The 17,743-nt window shown below is 43.2% G+C and overlaps 1 protein-coding gene across 12 annotated transcripts in view; it reads left to right on the top strand.

The window, feature by feature from the left end:
• LRRK2 (leucine rich repeat kinase 2) overlaps positions 1–17,743 on the top strand; it is a 151,408-nt gene that overhangs the window by 111,297 nt on the left and 22,368 nt on the right. For 5 of the 12 annotated variants that reach the window (XM_073328421.1, XM_073328427.1, XM_073328425.1 and 2 more), the window contains 2 exons: positions 6,063–6,134; positions 6,828–8,645. The exons of 2 other annotated variants lie outside the window; for them this stretch is intronic. In XM_073328421.1, coding sequence (XP_073184522.1) covers positions 6,063–6,134; positions 6,828–6,949 — 194 coding nt within the window. In that variant the 3' untranslated portion in view covers positions 6,950–8,645. Of the gene's footprint in view, positions 1–4,793; positions 4,819–6,062; positions 6,135–6,827; positions 8,647–17,743 lie in introns of those variants that run through there. 5 more of the 12 variants (XM_073328430.1, XM_073328429.1, XM_073328431.1 and 2 more) reach the window with 3 other exon arrangements.

A 17,743-nucleotide genomic window follows, 5' to 3' on the forward strand; every position in this document is an offset into this window, starting at 1 on the left:
ATCTCGCTCCCAGCTCCTTTCGTGCCATGCCCCCACACGCTTTCCACCATCCTTCTATCCATTTTATTTCTCCTGTTCTGTTTGCCTGTTTTCTCTTTCTTAATTCTCTCCCTTTTTCCTTTTCTCTCTCTCTCGCGTGCTGTGTGCGTGTGTGTAATCTTGTTGCTTTCTAATCATTCTTTTTTACTTATTTGATTTGTGGCTCCCACTCTCAGTTCCCACTGAGCAGAACTCTAATGGGTGCCCCCATAGGGCAGAGTTACATGTGCAGCTTTCAATTCAGCTGTGTGAAGTAGGAGCAGGGGATAGAAGCTTGGGTTAGTGGGCTGCTATCAGAGCCTACAGCTTTGTATGTATCAGCTGCTCCTGTGGCGATGGCCACTTCTATTATGAGCCACTGTGGAAGCAGGGACTGAGGGGGGGTGGTTTTCAAGGAGTTACTTCTGCTTTATACATAGCCAGAGGAGCACATGTGCAGAAGGGTCAGATTTGGGGTATGGTAATTTTCTCCATCCCCACTGTTCTTCTGTGTCCCCCAGACTAATCTAAACATCCCCAGGTTACAATACGTCATAGTGCAAGGATGGAAAACTTAGGTATATGTATTATAGTAAAATACTCTGGAACAGTGTTTCCCAAACTTTTTTGGCCATGGAACACTTTTTAGCCTATTACGGAACACTTACAATATTATTTTGTAATCCTTTGGTTTTCAAATAGAAAATTGCATTATTTATGCTCAAATATATTTTATTTTATAAAACAAAGTAAAAATACAAATTTAAAGTAACTTGAACTAACAATTTCTAACTGGAAAGCAGGTATAAAGTAGTACAAAAATCAAGTGCAAGAGTCAAAATTAAATTCTAGATTCTTTCACGGAACACCTATTCACATCGTGTGGAACACCAGTGTTCTGCAGAACACAGTTTGGGAAACGCTGCTCTGGAATATTGTACGTGGACTCCATTCACCTACTAAACACCCCTAAGCTGCATCTCCGGTGTCAGTATGGAATAAAGCATGTTCATAGTAGGAAAAGTGACTCTAAAGCTAACATTGTGGAGTTCCCACACTTACTATATTCCTGTTAGTCAATTCCGTACTTTAAAGCTCCGATATCTTCTCATTGGCATCACTGTAAACCCAATCTATTTTCTTTCTGCAGCACTGACTCTATTAAATATATTCTACAGTCAGACTTAGCTGGTGGTGATGATGATGATTTATAAGGCAGAATAAATTTCAATTCACTCTGACTAACCCTTCAAAAGGTATTGGCTCTGCAGTGCTTCAAGCAATAAAAAATGTTTATTTTCATAAAGGAAGCAGAGGGCACATAGATTGACTCAGAAGGTGTTTTTCCGTTGTTGTTTTTTTGACTATGGCCCCAATCCTATAAATAGAACGGCTTCCATGGACCCCTGGTCCTGTCCAGAGACACGTGGTATCCATTTGCAAGATCAGGGCCTATAACAGCAGTTTTATAAAGTACTTAGGTCTTTAGATGACAGAGTGCCAGCTAAATATTAATTTATTAGAAAGTCAGTATTCGATATTTCTCTTCACTGTGGTCCTTATAGTTACAGCATTAGCCCCTTGTTATAATGTAAATAATAATTAAGGCTAAAATTTTGTGTCGCATATTTTTAGTAAAAGTCACGGACAGATCACAGGTAATAAAGAAAAATTCATGGAAGCCCATGACCTATCCCTGACTTTTACTAAAAATATGCATTCAAAATGAGGAACTGCAGGCTCTCCAGACCACACACAAGGGCCTGGCTGGGAGCCGCAGGGTCCCCCCACCACCCTGGTGCCAAGCTCGGGTAACCCCTGCCACCTGCAGTGGCTCGGATCTCAGTGCACCCTCATCACTTGCAGTGGCTCGGAGCTGTGGGGCACCCCAGCTGCCTGCAGCGGCTCCGGGGCACCCCAGCTGCCTGCGGTGGCTCCGGGGCACCCCAGCTGCCTGCGGTGGCTCCGGGGCACCCCAGCTGCCTGCGGTGGCTCCGGGGCACCTTGGCCACCCATGGCAGCTCTGTGCTCTGGGGCACCTGCAGTTACTGGGGGGCATCCCCACCATCCACAGCAGCTGAGAGTTCCCCGGAGCCCCACTGCCCACGAAGGCCAGGAACTCAGGGTCTCCCTGCCCCCTGGGAGCTCCAGGCAACCCACCCCCACTGGGAGCTGTGGGGCAGCCCTGCTTCCTGCCCCAGCTGGGAGCTCGGTCCCCCACAGTTCCCAGCTGCTAGGGGTGATGAGGGATCCTATAGCTCCCAGGCACCAGAGGTTCAAGTCATGGAGGTCTCTAGAAGTCATGGATTCTGTGACCTCCATGAGAAAATCATAGCCCTAATAATAATTCACTACTATTTTATTTAATGGTGTTGAATTCTACAGTGATAGGATCCTAACAAGTACATTTTACAATAATACTAGTTTGTTGATTTTTAAAACCTGGATTCTCTAATTCTTAGTTTCCAGGCACCTTAATCTTCAGAAAAATCAAATTCTGCATATGGAAAGATAATGATTTAAAATAAAGAGCTTAATTTTGTGTGCTCCATGCAGTGTGCTTACAGTTTTTGTAGATATAAGTTTTGTTAAAATAGACACCCAATTTAACCTATCAACTTTTTTTAGTCAGTTTTTCCGTGTATTTATTTAAGTGTTTTGAATGCAAAGACTGTTCAGTTCCAAAGAGAATTATAGGAAACAGTCCAAGCCTTGTGAGTAATTCTTCAATAATAGAACATTGCTTGTATGAGATAAAAGGAACTAGGGGAAAAGTACTTCAGTATCAAAAATAGTTTCAGTTTCAAGATTAAAATACGTATTTCAATCAAGTATAAATATTTCAGGTGAATAGAACTTACCCAAATATCGTGAAATTATTTCATTTTTCCATTTAACTATTGTAAATAGGTTCCAGAAATCTACTAATAGATTGGCCTACAATAGGACAAGTGAAAATTGGGTCATTAGAGGATGTTCAGATATTCAGATTTACATCTGCATTTCATTTTGCAAGCACAAATTTACACCTCCAGATAGTCCAGTTATAAAAACATAACCCTTAATACCTCAGTCCCTCTCATGAGAACAATTGAAACTGTTCATTATGGGAAAGAGTATAGGGAAGCTAAGACAGGGATAGTTCCCAAGTACAAAGTTCTGAACAGATTGAAATTTTCCCAAACCTAGGTACATTTTGATCTATTGTGTACATTATGGGCCATCTCTACTCCTGAGTGAAACGGGTGATGTTCTGTCACAGCAATGAACTAGCCTGACTATCCAGCCCCTACAAAATGTTGCATACCAGAGGGGTAAGGAGCTCTTTGACACGTACACAGATGTATTTCTCCTGTCATTTGCTCTGTCAGTGTGCTTTAGACAAAGCAGGAAGACATCAGAGGGAGAGGAGCAATCCTGTGAAGTGCAGTAGGTCAGACTCAGTGGCGGATTAGCCACTGGGCCAATGGGGCCTGCGCCCAGGGGCCCTGGAAAAATGGGTGCCCCATGCCCTGACCCCGCTCCCCTCACCAGCCCAGCGCTCCTGCTGTGGATCGGGGTCAGGACCGGGAGCTTGTCCTGCAGTCCCTCCCCTGTGTCGGTGCATGGGGGTTTGCACCACTCCACACACCCGTCTCCCCTCCTGCGCCAGACGGAATGGGGTCAGGGTATGGGGGCTTGACCCACTCCACAGGAGCACCGGGGGTGGGGACTGCAGGCAGAAGGGGTGGGGAGGGGGCCAAAACCCTAATCTGCCCTGATCCGACTAGATGATCATGATGGTCCCTTCTGGCCTTAAAGTTTGAGTCTGAGCCTTCTGTATCACAATTAACAGTTTTCTGCGTTTTCCATGAATGTAATAAGATTAACAGAATGCCACTTGGTAGAACATTTAGGGTATGTCTACACCGCACTTGGGAGATGTAACTCCCAGGGCTGGTAGACATACACCTGCCAACTCCTCTTGAGCTCGTGCCTAAAATAGCAGTGTGGAGGTGGCTGCACAGGTTAGCCACCTGCGTACATGCCTTGAGCAGGATTGTACCAAGGTGGCTAGCCTAAGTCTCTGCCCATGCTGCCATGGCCACGCAGCTATTTTTAGCACATGTGTATATCTACCCACGCTGGGAATCGCACCTGCCAGCAGCTGTGTAGACATCCTTAGTCTGCTCTGTTTGTACTGTGAGTTTAATAAAAGTTCATATCCTTCCCTGCTTCAACACTAAAAATTAAACAAGGCATCTGTCACCAAAAATTCTCACTTGACTGCAATTTTGATATTTTTTTTTTTTAAACTTTGGGCAATCTGAAGTGTACTCACAAATAGCATCTTCTTTACAACCTGTTTACATTAACTGTATACACTGATAGCCCAGAATTTTCTCTAGTGGTTTTCTGTAACAAAAATGTATACCATGCTTACCTAGAATCCTGAAATGGGAAATCTGTACAGTCCAGAAGGGGACAGACACCCATAGTGGGCAGAGCTAGCCCAGCATGAGGAGGGCACACTGTGTATTTTCATAGTGGGATAACTGCTGCTCTAGCAACCACTCCCTTCAAGACCCAAGAGGAATTTTGGCTGATTCAGGCAGAATACCTCCTGGGACTCCCAGCATGGCCCCTCAAAGCTTCCACAATCCTAGTTTTGGTAGTGAACCAAAATCTAGCCTTATATATGCTCCATAAGACACAGGGACGAAGCCTCTCCTCGCACACACACTGATAAAACTTTAACATATTTTCATTGCAATTTTTTTCTCTACTCTACCCAGTGAGGCTGAATGGGTGTAAATGAAGGTAAATGATTTACAATATTTATGTAATTTGTCCTTGATCTTTTATAAATCCCTCATATTAAATGGGGGTGCACACACTCTGACGTTGACATAATCTGTAACTGTATAGATCACTGTTGCGACTACTGATATATATTTGCAGCAAATATTGAATAAAGGTTGTCGTGTAAGGGATGTATGGAGAGATTATGGTTTGCTGGTTATGATTATGCTGTCTATATGTATGTATCATTTTTGTAGTTGAAGTTATGAATATTGGCTCTACACTGTCTGTATTTCATACTTATGCTATGCTTCTGGGTGCCACGCCAGAAAAGTTGGTGTCAGCTCTGCCTAGCCTGCTTGATGGCCCATTAAGGATCATCAACTATACAACTGACCCATTGAGAGAAGGCATATATGCCTTGTGATTTAGCAAAGTAAGGGACTTGCCCATGTGACTCCAAACTCCATTTTGCTATAATTTTCCATGGTAAGAACAGAGAGGTGTTCTTACACCCGGAAAAGACTATAAAAGGCTGGTGCCTCATCTCCATCTTGTCTTCAATCCTGCTTCATACCTTCGGAGGAACTTTGCTACACTGAAGCTTTGAACCAAGGACTGAAAGACCCATCCCAACTGTGGATGTACTCCAGAGACTTGATTTGAACCTGCAGTTTATTCTATCGCTGCTACAAGCCTGAACCAAGAACTTTGCCATTACTGTGTGTAATTGATTCCATTTAACCAATTCTAGCTCTCATCTATATCTTTTTCCTTTTGTGAATAATCCTGGGGTATTGGTTTTCATAACCATTTGTCCCCATAACGAGTGGCACTGGTGGTGATACTGGGAAACTGGAGTGTCTAAGGGAATTGCTTGTGTGACTTGTGGTTAGCCAGTGGGGTAAAACCTAAGTCCTCTCCTCTCTGGCTGGTTTGGTTTGCCTTGGTGTGCAAAGTAACCCCAGCCTTGGGCTGTAACTGCCCTGCTTTAAGCAATTTGTCCTGAATTGGCACTCTCAATTGGTAGCATCGTTATACACACACACACACACACACACACACTGCATTTTTTCATGTCACTTTGATTGGTAATGTTGAATTTTGATTTTTCTAACAGTAAAATATATAATATGCATTAGTTTACTGAAATCTGCTTTCTGTTCCTTCAATGGTGCATGTAATCTGCTTCTTCTGCTCTTAAATGAAGTGAAATCCAAGTGCTAGTTAAAATTAAAATCTAACATTTTATTTTTGAAAAGGGAGCCTCAAGAATGTCATGCTGGTTTTGGGGCACTGCTATAAATGTGATGAAGACGACAAATGTCAGAAAGGTATCTGGTAATTTATTTTACTAATCCATGTTACTTATGTTGTAAAAAATACTGTACTTTTTTTTATATGTCTGTTAGGAATTTTATTATATCACTTGATATATTTTCATTGCAGTTTTGTAGTGATTTATTGTTGTCTGTGTTTCTAGACTCCTGCCAAATTGAGCCTGTAAAATATGACAATGGCTTATTCATATAAAATTAAATGTGGAAAAAAGAAGAACCAGACAAACCTTTACTCAAAATTCTAACTGAACCAGAACGTCTTTTAAGGGTCCCTGATTATAATTGTAATAAAATCCTTTGCCTTTTTACTCTGTGTAACAGTATCCAAAATTGTACCTATAGTAATCAGAATTGAGACTAGACTTTTTCACGCAAGTAGTCTTTTCATCCCCTTACTCCACTGAAACCAGTGAGACTGCTTCAAGGAGAAAGGACTCACTCCTTGCATAAGGGTTGTGGGACTGGGCTCACATCCAATATAGTCTGAACCTTAGTAAATTTAGCGTTCAAATCTGTTTTAATTCTATTTTAATGATTTGGGCCGGATTCTCATTTACACTAAAGCTCATTTACATTTCCAGATCTATTATTTCTAACTGTAATTAAAAACAAAGCAAAATCACATTTGTAATGCAATAATTGTATCTGTGTAGTACTTTTAAACGTTTTTTTAAATTATTTTTGCAGAACTGCAGTCGTGTATGTCCGTGTGGGACATTAAGCTGCCCTATGAAGTACAAAACCTGAAAAAGCACATTGAAGTGAGACAGGAATTAGCAGAAAAAATGAGAAGGTTTTCTTTGGATTAAGGAGCCCTAGATAAGTGGAGAGTCATCTTGTTTCCCAGTTTTCCACTGGTTTAAACTTTGTTTTACTATATATTAAACAAAAAAGTAATGTAAGAAACAAAGGGAAGTGACTGTCATCCCTCAAAATCATAAAATATCAGAAGAAATAAGGAATATTTTTATTTATAATATTTTGAAGGAGTTAAAACTATTCACTCAATCTGCTTTCAGCAACACTTGTGTAAATCCAAAGAATCTTGGTTGGTATGTTTCTGATTTTGGTTACACCAGCATAAATCCAGAGTAACTCCACAGGATTAGATTCTGCTCCTAGTTATAGCCTTGTATATGCAGAGTAACTTCATTAAGCTGACATTGTAAATGAGAGCAAAGTTTAGGCTTCACTATATATACTGCCGCCTGCATACATGAACTTTACTGGTGGTTAATGTTCTTAGTTAAACTCATATTTAATAATTTTGATTATATGAAGGAAAACATTGTCGTTTATATGATGGATAGTACAGCTAGTTGGTAGACCGTATACAGCCTCGTTTAAAAAGCACAGGCTGAATAGGTCAGGCTTTTTCCCTTCCTATGTACATTAGGAATCTGGCCATTTTCAGTCTGTTCATAAAAGGCTGGGCCCTGCAACAGCAAAGACAAAATTCAGAACGAAGGTGTCTGTGAAGATAGTGCCTTTTTTGACTGTGAGCGTTTGCCTGGCACTGAGCAATGCAATCTCATTCATAGCAACACAACACATTCACACACGTAATTTTACAACTCACGTTGCACAGGCAAGAGAACGCAGGGTAAAATTCTTGACATGGTGCTTCTCAGGTAGCCAGCCAATGTGCTATAAAGTGCCTATGGAGTATTCACGCAATAGAATTGTTCAGTTCGCTTATCTCAGTCTGAAAAAGCATGAAAACTGTAGTATTCATATTTACCTTGTGTGCAAAGTTTACCATCCAGCCTTGTTATGAGCACCTTATATTGAGATTTTTGAAGTATGTAGTGGAGCCAGCAGGCATCCAAGAATGGGCGACTTCTTGTCTTGTGTAACTTCTTGCCTTGTGTAACCGCCCCCACCCACCCCCCCGTGAGGCTGCTCACGCACACACCTACCTTCATTCTGGAGATGCCATGTTATTGCTCTGTATCCATTAACCCAATTATCTGACAGCATGCACTCAGTGCCTTACTTCCGTCCTTCAGACCACAGACAGATGTCTTTCTCTGTCCCTCAGACCAAGAGCTTCTTCACCATAACAAGCCTGCAATGCCAGGTAGCAAAAAACCCAAAGCCATTCTGAAATTTGTCTCCTGTGGAACAGAGCAAGGTGTTGGGACCAGACAAGTCCCTCTCCTTCCAATCTTCTATAGTTATAAATAATTCCTAAACTAGGACAACAGAGTGCACAGAACTTTCTCAAAATGAATCAGTATTTGGCTATTTGGATTCTTTTCATATGTACACGGTTTATAATGTGTTTGTGTTGTATTATGTGCTATGAATAATGCTATTTATATGGGATTTTATAACTCAAAAAATACATTATTTTTATCATAAAGAAATAAACTTAAATATCTGATATTTCATGTGCTGAAGTCAGTTTATAAATCATGTTGAAGTGTAAGCCTTATATCTATTTATTAGAACACTATTTTCATGGACAATTTTCCAATAGTATGCTTTATTTCTCACAGAATTTCTATTGAGCTGGGGCCTGACCACTTATATGCAGGAGTCTATTAAATTCGCAGTCATGAAAATTGTGTCATGGACTGTGAAATCTGGTCTCTTTGTGTGACTTTTACCTTATAGTATAGGGTAAAAAGTACACAGCATTTCTCAGACTGGTGGTCCTGACCCAAAAGGGGGTCACAAGCCTATTGTGGGGAGGGGTGGTCACAGTATTGCCATCATTACTTCTCCACTGAGGGCAGCAACGCTGCATTCAGAGCTTGGTGCCTGGCCACAGGCCGCTGCTTTCCAGCCACCTAGCTCTGAAGGCAGCACAGAAATAAGGGTGGCAGTAGGTTTGCCAGCCTCTCCTTTTGGATCAGGACCCCCAGTTTGAGAAATGCTACAGAGAAATCACATTTTTCACAGGTTGGTCATGGCATAAATGACACATCCATGAAATTTGTTGTTTTTGCTGTGACCACACGTTTTTGCAGGTTGATTTCGCTGGAATTTAAGTTGACCTCTACTTCTCTAAGCTCTTAAGCTTTCCTCCAGAAGCAAGTGATTTTATTCAGATGCTAACAGAGTGATGTAGAAAGTTGTCAAACCAACCTAACTTTGTCCATTGTTTCTTCTTGATAGTTGAGTTACCACTGTTTCAAAGGTAAAAGGCTCATAGCAGTGGTGACCCACTGGGACTCAAATGCAGAGAAAACATGCTGAACATAACAATATTGAAACCACCCCATAAAGGTTTTGCAGAAGTCTGTTCATAACAGGAGAATACCTCTTCCGCTGCATGTCACAGTGCTAGAATTGTGTTATAGCAGCCCTACCTCCCTTAGCCTCTTATGCTGTTGACTGACTGGTGAGTATAACAAGTCCAGTTCCCTCAGTTTGTGGAACCCAGATTACAGCCCTCAGCAGTAGAAAGTCTGAGTGGAGTGATGGGGAAGTAGTGGCACAAGTTGCCTGCAATATTACTGATTGTGCTGATTCTTCTGCTGATTCAGGATTGCTGATGCTGGGCTGATTGTCCTGTGGGTCCTCGCTGGAGTCTGAAGTTCCCCTTCCAAGCCAGAATAATAGTGCTTGTGGGTGGTAGTGCTTTAAACTAGGGTTGTCAAGTGACTAAAAAAAAATTAATCATGGTTAACCGTGCAATTAATCATACTGCTAAACAGTAGTACAATACCATTTATTTAAATATTTTTGGCTGTTTTCTACATTTTCAAATATATTGATTTCAGTTACAACACAGAATACAAAGTGTACAGTGCTCACTTTATATTTTTATTTAAAATATTTGCACTAGAAAAAACAATAGTATTTTTCAATTCACCTCTTTAGCATGAAAGTTGAACTTACAAATTTAGAATTATATACAAAAAAAACTGCATTCAAAAATTAAACAATGTAAAACTTTAAGTCCTAAAAGTCCACTCAGTCCTACTTCTTGTTCAGCCAATTGCACAGACAAACAAGTTTGTTTACATTTGCAGGAGATAATGCTGCCCACTTCTTGTTTACAATGTCATCTGAAAGTGAGAACAGGTGTTCGCAAGGCACTCTTGTAGCTGGCGTCACAAGATATTTACATGCCAAATGCGCTAAAGATTCATATGTCCCTTCATGCTTCAGCCACCATTCCAGGGGACATGTGTCCATGCTAATGATGGGTTCTGCTCGATAACAATCCAAATCAGTGCGGACCAATGTATGTTCATTTTCATCATCTGAGTCAGATGCCATCAACAGAAGGTTGATTTTCTTTTTTGTGGTTCAGGTTCTATAGTTTCAGTATCAGAGTGTTGCTCTTTTAAGACTTCTGAAAGCACGCTCCACACCTCGTCCCTCTCAGATTTTGGAAGGTGCTTCAGAATCTTAAATTTTGGTTCGACTATTGCAGCTGTCTTTAGAAATCTGACATTGGAACCTTTGTGTTTTGTCAACTCTGTGGTGAAAGTATTCTTTAAATCAAATAACATATGCTGGGTTGTCATTTGAGACTACCATAACAGAAAATATATGGCAGAATGTGGGTAAAACAATGGAGCAGGAGCCATACAATTCTCCTCCAAGGAGTTCAGTCACAAATTTAACACATTTTTTTAAAACAAGCATCATCAGCATGGAAGCATGTCCTCTGGAATGGTGGTCAAATCACGAAGAGGCATATGAACGTTCAGCATATCTGGCACGTAAATACCTTGCAATGCCAGCTACAAAAGTACCGTGTGAACACCTCTTCTTGCTTTCGGGTGACATTGTTTACATTTATGGGAGATAATGCTGCCCGCTTCTTATTTACAAACTTGTTTCTCTTAGTGATTGGCTGAAAAAGAAGTAGGATCGAGTGGACTTGTTGGCTAAAGTTTTACATTGTTTTATTTTTGAATGCAGTTATTTTGTTGTACTTAATTTACAAAAAAAAATTAACTAAACCCATATTTTAAAAAAATCCATCTCATTTATTTTGTGTACTTGACTTAAAGGTGTTTCATAAAGAGACATGAACTGATTACTCAGCAGCTGGATATTGAATTCTTTTTCTATCTGTTCCTCTCCTGGCTATTGGCTTTGAATTAAATTGAATCTTATTAGCTTCTAGCAAATGTTATGGAAGTAGTTCACCTATAAATTAATTTTAAGTGGCTTCTCAAAACAATCCAGTAGTTCCAGGTTAATGACATTGTTAATCATGGATATCTTTTTATCTTTGTAAAGAGCAACCAACGCTTCATGGAAAACTGAGGAACATTCTGCTTACAAATAGTTCTGTGTATAGAAGATATGTTCTGGAATTTCCTCCCTTTTTTAGGGCACAGGCCTACTTTTATCAAAGTCAAAGGAAACAGGAGCAGACCTCCCTACTATTAAGGATATGGGCATGAAGACAGGAGGCTTGATTCTATGCTGCCTCGTGACATCATTTACACATCTCCAAAGGAACTGTAAGAAGTTACCATTCAGTCCTTATTCAGGTCTGCAGCAGTAGCTCTTCTATGGCCACCTTAGAGAAGATGAAAAGGTTAGAATAATGCCTTGCATGGAGACATGGGATACTTGAAGGTGGCTAGGGAGCCAGCAGACACGGCCCAGAGGAACTGTGCCTGGACATGTGATTGAAGGGAAGAACAGTTGTGGCCCCACAGTCACAGAGCACCTCCCCATCCAGCATCCTGCTCCAGGGGAAATAGATGGCCACCTTGGCCAGTGCCAGGGGGGAGGTTGACGAGGAGGTCTCATGACTTCATGGGGCCGTGAACAGGGTATGTATAAATGAAGTGTGTGGAAAAGTGCAGCCAGAACCTAAAGAGAAAGTTCTAGAGGAGCTGGAAAAGGGCCTGCCACCTGGCGCACTCAAGGTAGCTATGTGCCAGGGTGTCTCTCACGGTGCAGAAGGGGCAGGTGTCAGGAAGGGGGATGAACTGTGCCAAGTACACACCCATGCTCACAGCTCCGTGAAGGAGCTGCCAACTGATATTCCTGGTGGGCCGTGGAACCAAGATGGAAGGCTCTGGCCCACTGGGCTTCCTCACCCTCCACAAATGGCAGACATTCTTGCCATTAGTATTGGGGCAGGACACAAGGGTGAGGGAAATGTGTGTGGAGAACGAGCATGAATAGTTGTTCCCGAGGCACGGCTCGGAAACAAACTGGCTGAAGGTCACTTAGCTGGCTTGGGTTGTGGAGGGGAGGGCGTCGAGGCTGTGGGGGGACTTGCAGCGTAGGGGCCCATATGTTAAAAGTCTGGAGGGCCAGGGGTGAGCAGGGAGCACCCTGCCACAGGACCCACTCAAGGAAAACCTGAAAGGTGAGTGATAAGGCTGCCCTCACCTGGAGTATGTGCTGCAGGGTATGAAGGATGAAGAGCCCCATGTGCCACGCGAGTGCTAGGGGAATCCACCCATCTCCCTGGCCATAGTCCAGCAGGTCTCCAATTTTGGTGGTTCCTGCCAGGACCAGCCTCTGGCACACCAAGGGGGACTCCACCCACTTGCATACCAAGTTGGGGGTTGTGCACTAGGGGGTCCGCAAGGAGATCTGCCTCCTTGGCTGCCACCACAGACTTGATCGCTGAAACCAGCTTCCAGGTCATGAGGAGGTCCTGATAGAAGATTGGCAGCTCGGAGAGGTCTCACAGAAGACCCCCTTAGAAGAGAAAAAAGAGATGCCAGCTATATTGGAGCCCTCGGAGGTGGACCATGAGGAGCATGTCATCAGTGAATGCTGACAGGACCATCCGCAACTCTGGTTCACGAAGCACCAACCCCATCAGCCTCCTGCAGAGGAGATGGGGGAAGGGCTCAATGGCCAGAGTATACAACTGGCCTGACAGCAGGCAGCCTTGACGCACCTCTCACCTGAAGCTGATGGGTTTGGTCAGGGTCCAGTTGAGCTTGACCTAACACCCAGCAGAAGCGTACAGCACCTGAAGAAAACCCACAAACTGGAACCCGAAGCCAAATGCCTGCAGCCCAGCGTGCCCAGGAAATACCCGTGATCCACCCTGTTCAATGCCACCTTCTGGTCCAGGGACAGGAGGGCAAATGACCCATCCTTACACTCAAGCTCGAGGATGTCCCAGACCAGATAAAGATTATTGAAGATGGTACGACCCAGGACAGTGTAGGTCTGGTCAGTATGGACGACGTCCACCAGCACGGACCCCAGTCACAGCAAGATGGCCTTCGCTATGACCTTGTTGTCCATGCTGTGGAGCAAGACAGTCCCCCACCGTAGGCAGCAGAGCCAGCATTCCGATCACTTAAATACTTAATGAAATCCCCCAGGATGGACCTGACTGTGCCTAATTAACACATTAGAATGGGTTGGGCATGACTAAACAACTACTTAACCCATTAGCACAGAGGGCATAAGAAGGGACAGGAAGGAAGTGCTGAAGGAGAGAGACAGGCAAATGGAGCCAGAACCAAGGAGGATCTCTGGGTGGAGAGATCTCTTCCCTGTCCTGTCATTGGCAGAGGGGTTTGGAGAAACTAATGCCGTAAATAATGTGGTGTATGGATGAGAAAGGTGGTGGGAAGAGCAAAGTAAATAAATGACACTGTAACATTTAGCCACTGAATTCTCCAAGTAGTCTGTATAGACCAGGGCACAGAAGATTGTTTAAGAATAAATCAGACAAACCCCTACCAGCGATGGTCTAAGTATATTTTGTCCTTCCTCAGCATGTGGAGCTGGACTAGGTGACCTCAAGTTCCCTTCCAGCCCTACATTTCTACCATTCTGTGCTTCTATAATTTTATTATGATGACCTATGAAGATAATTATATAAAGACATCTATTCTTTTCCAAGTCTGACCATTAAACTGGGAGGCTTAAAGTTTAAATAGTAAAAAATATTTACAACTTATCATCCCTTTAGCAGGAACAGAAGAATTCAGCTTATGATGACTCTTGAACTTTGTTTAAACTTTTCTGAGTATTAATTTCAGTCCAATTCAGTTTAGAACACAGATTTTTAGGAGATGCATGTGAGAATTCAGACAAGAAAAGGCAGCAGAGTGATTGAAATACTTGTAAAAGCCCTTTAATGAAAAACCATTTAACATACTTGCACTGCTGCGCCGTGACTGTTTTCTGCATGGCTATATGAATTGCCATTAAGTGTTCTGCTGAATGGTCCTCCCACTTTACATATTCTATGACATGGAGCTCCTGGGCAGGGCCACATTCTGTCAGAACACAAACAAGGGAGAGAGTGGAAAGATTTGAAAAGGTGCAGCCTCATTATAACTCTTCAGGGAGAAAAAAGTATCATCTTACAGACAGAAATACAAGTCCCTCCGAAGTTTCAATGGCATGCCCAAGATCACACAGAAAACTTACATGGCAGAGCTGGAAACAGGAACCAAATGTCCTGACTTTCATGCCCGTGTTTTAGTTGCCAGGCCATCCTTCCCTTTTCAATAGTTCAGGTTTTGCTGACAATCACTGGGCCCTTTGAGGTCAGACATCTCCTCATTCTACTTTAAAAGCTCTAGCATTGTCTGAGGAGTTTCCCTTATACAAGAGGTCAGCTCTAGCAAGGGGTCACTAGGAAAAGGAGAAAGTAGGAGGGAATTAAATACAACCTCAGCACATAGATGCAGAGAAAAGGACAAGTATAAATGAGGAGTATTAAATCCCTAGTAATTTCACAAGGATATTCCATTGATAGCACTACCGAAGTTTTCATTCAGCCTTGGTGTCCCTACGCACTGCAGCAACTGTAATAGATAGGGGGTTTCAGAGCTGTAGGTAACATTACATACTACAAATAGGAGGGACTCAATGAGATAAATTAAGGGAGCTCTGATTGCCTACACAGGGAAAACACTTTGTGTTATCTTACTTCTGGCTCTTCCTACAGCAGTTTAACTTTCCTTGAGATGGTTTCCTTGAATCTTGCCTCTGTAACAGGGTCTCCGGGGTAACTTCCTTCTGTAGTGTGTTACCATGACTATGAGCCTTTAGTAATCTCACATGATAGTGTATCTCGCAACAGGACCCTCTTGATACTCTTGCATCGCAGCACACACAAATGGGGATTGATTGGGCAATCTGGGGGGGAAAAAAATCAGAGACGACAATTCCCACAAAGGATCCATTTGCAGAAAATCTTCCATTTAGGGTCTTCCAACTCTTTAGCAGACCAACAAAGTACTCATACAACATAAAATTAGTTTTCTTTTGCTGCTTTGTAGCAAATCAAATACACCATTATGGAAAAAATACCTTGAGTACATCATGTAGCAGCTGGCCATGATTAGAAAGAGCAAGTTTTGTGCCACAAAAGATCTTCATGCACCAGAGATCCTCCATACAGAGATCTTCCCTCTCCCAATAGCATTATATCACTTAACAAACTCGATCACTTTGTATGCCTGCCTCTCTGGCAGTCAGTCTGTAAGCTTTCAGGACAATCCCCATGCTAGCTTTCCAATTTGGGAAGCATCTAGTGCGTTCTGGGGGCTGATGAACAATAACATACATTTAAATATGGCCAGCGTATTGAACAAGAACCTTCCTTTACTTCTCATGGTTTATATTCTTTTTCACCAAATATACATGGGAACTCCCTCTGGCTGCTTCTTTTTCTAAATATAGCATTTTCCAGTGAGAATCTGAAGGATTCATTTTAAATAGCCTGAATGATTTTAACATAATTAGAAATGGTAAGAAACTAGAACGTCTGTTCCATGGGAAATTCCAAAGTGTCAAAAAAAGATTTTCTGAATAGGAACAAAAAAATTTCATTCAAAACAAAAATTCTGGACCATTTTTGATTTGGGACTGTGGTGGGGTGTACCTGGCCTTTGCGGCTCCTTACAGGAGACCCCCACACTCCTACTACACCATACCCTAAGAAGCAGTGAAGTGACAGAAAGAAATAGGGAAGGTGGGTCCTCCAGGACTCATGGAAGCACTCAATCAGATCCTAGCAGGCTCAGATAAAAGGAGCTGCAGGACCTTAGCAGGTCAGTTCTTGGCTAGGACCAGAGGAGAGAAAAGGAGTATTCATCTCTGGCCTGAAGCTAGAGGAGAACCTGAGGATGCTGACCCTGAGCTAGGGCTGGAGATAAAAGGGGCCTGGTAGGAAGAGGCCCAGGAAAATAGTAGATTGGAGTAAGCAGTACATGGCTGGGTTGTTTACAGAGTCCTTGGGTTGGTACCCGGAGTAGCGGGAGGGCCTGACTTCCCCTACTGGCCACAGGTAAAGTAGCATAAACCCCAAGAAGGGGACAGTCCTTAGTTGGGTGCCCAACAAAGGCCTGAATTTAAAGGGCCCAGAGATGGGGTTGAAGATCCTAGTGAGGGGAAATAGACTGTTTTGCAATGGGTGCTGTCCAGGGTTCTCTGCTTGGTGTTCCCTTCTGGCTCCCTGTGACCTTCACACTTGTCCCTGCTTTTTCATTAGTTGTCCCCCAGAATTGCTTGGGATATGGGTCTGGTAGCTCCTCCCCTTAGGCTAGAGGGAGAGGCCTTTAGCTATGGGCCAGCGTATGCCTGCCCATCTCCAGATTTCCAGTTGGTGCTGGTTCCAAGCACTCTGTCACTTAACCTTCCCCCCTTGCCTGATGGACATATTTTTCTTTCCCTAGGCTCTTCCTCCCTTGCCAAAGGTGTTACTCTATCTGAGCCTCTTGTTGCCCCCAGGGCGATTATCTGGGGTCCACCCATTCTCCACCCACAGAAATTGCATTTGGTGGGTGGAGGTAACCCCCACAATTCTGTTTCTGCCCACAGGTCTTTGCACCAGGTGCAACCCAAGGGATGCTCCCAAATCTCAACCCCTTTGTGGTGGGGCTTGTGGTTTCCCCTCCTCTGCCTGGTTGCTCAGAACCCCTGTCTCCTCCAACCTTCTGAAATAAGCCTGGGCTCTTTTCCCTTGGCATTTCAGTGGGGGACATCTGATAACCCCTCAACCCCAGCTACCGTGCTCAGGGTATGTGTGTCACTTGCCTCCTTTGTCTTTTCCCCCCCCCTCTCCTCCCACTGTGTCTCTTGGGGGGACTCCTCTTTCTAATGGCATGTTTCCTAGGTCCAGTATTTACCAAACATTCTGATTTCACTATTTCCTCCCCCTTGGGTTTCCTATCCTGCCACATGGGTTTCATTTTCCTCACCTGGGCCCTCTGGCAACATTCCACTTCCCAAATGGGAATGGGCTCCAATCTGTGCCCAGCAAAACAGAGAGATGTCTACTAATCTAAGCCACTTCCAGCCAAACCTCTAGGGGTACCCCTGCTATAGGGCAGTACTTCTGAACTCCATGTATACATTCCAGCTTTAACTTCACTCCTGGGATCATCCAGTGGGGTTTCACCAGCTCCCACCAGAGTGGTAAACTGTCTGAGACCGTGTCTATCAGGCCGCTTAGACTCCTCCCCACCATTAGAGGCAAGGTTTACAGTTTTTTCTCTTCCTTGTTTGAGAGTTCCAGACCAACTACAGAACTCAGCCAACCCACATTCTGTGTATAGGCCATCTCTTTTTAGATGTCCCTGATGCCCACACTGGTAGCAGGAAGTGTCCCCATCCCCTGTTGGAGTTCCAATGGGTTCTTCCTTTTTTTCCCCCCCCTCTGTGGGCCTTTTCTGATAGTGAGTTCC

This window comes from Lepidochelys kempii, chromosome 1 (assembly GCF_965140265.1).
Source record: "Lepidochelys kempii isolate rLepKem1 chromosome 1, rLepKem1.hap2, whole genome shotgun sequence".
NCBI classification, from domain to species: Eukaryota; Metazoa; Chordata; order Testudines; family Cheloniidae; genus Lepidochelys; species Lepidochelys kempii.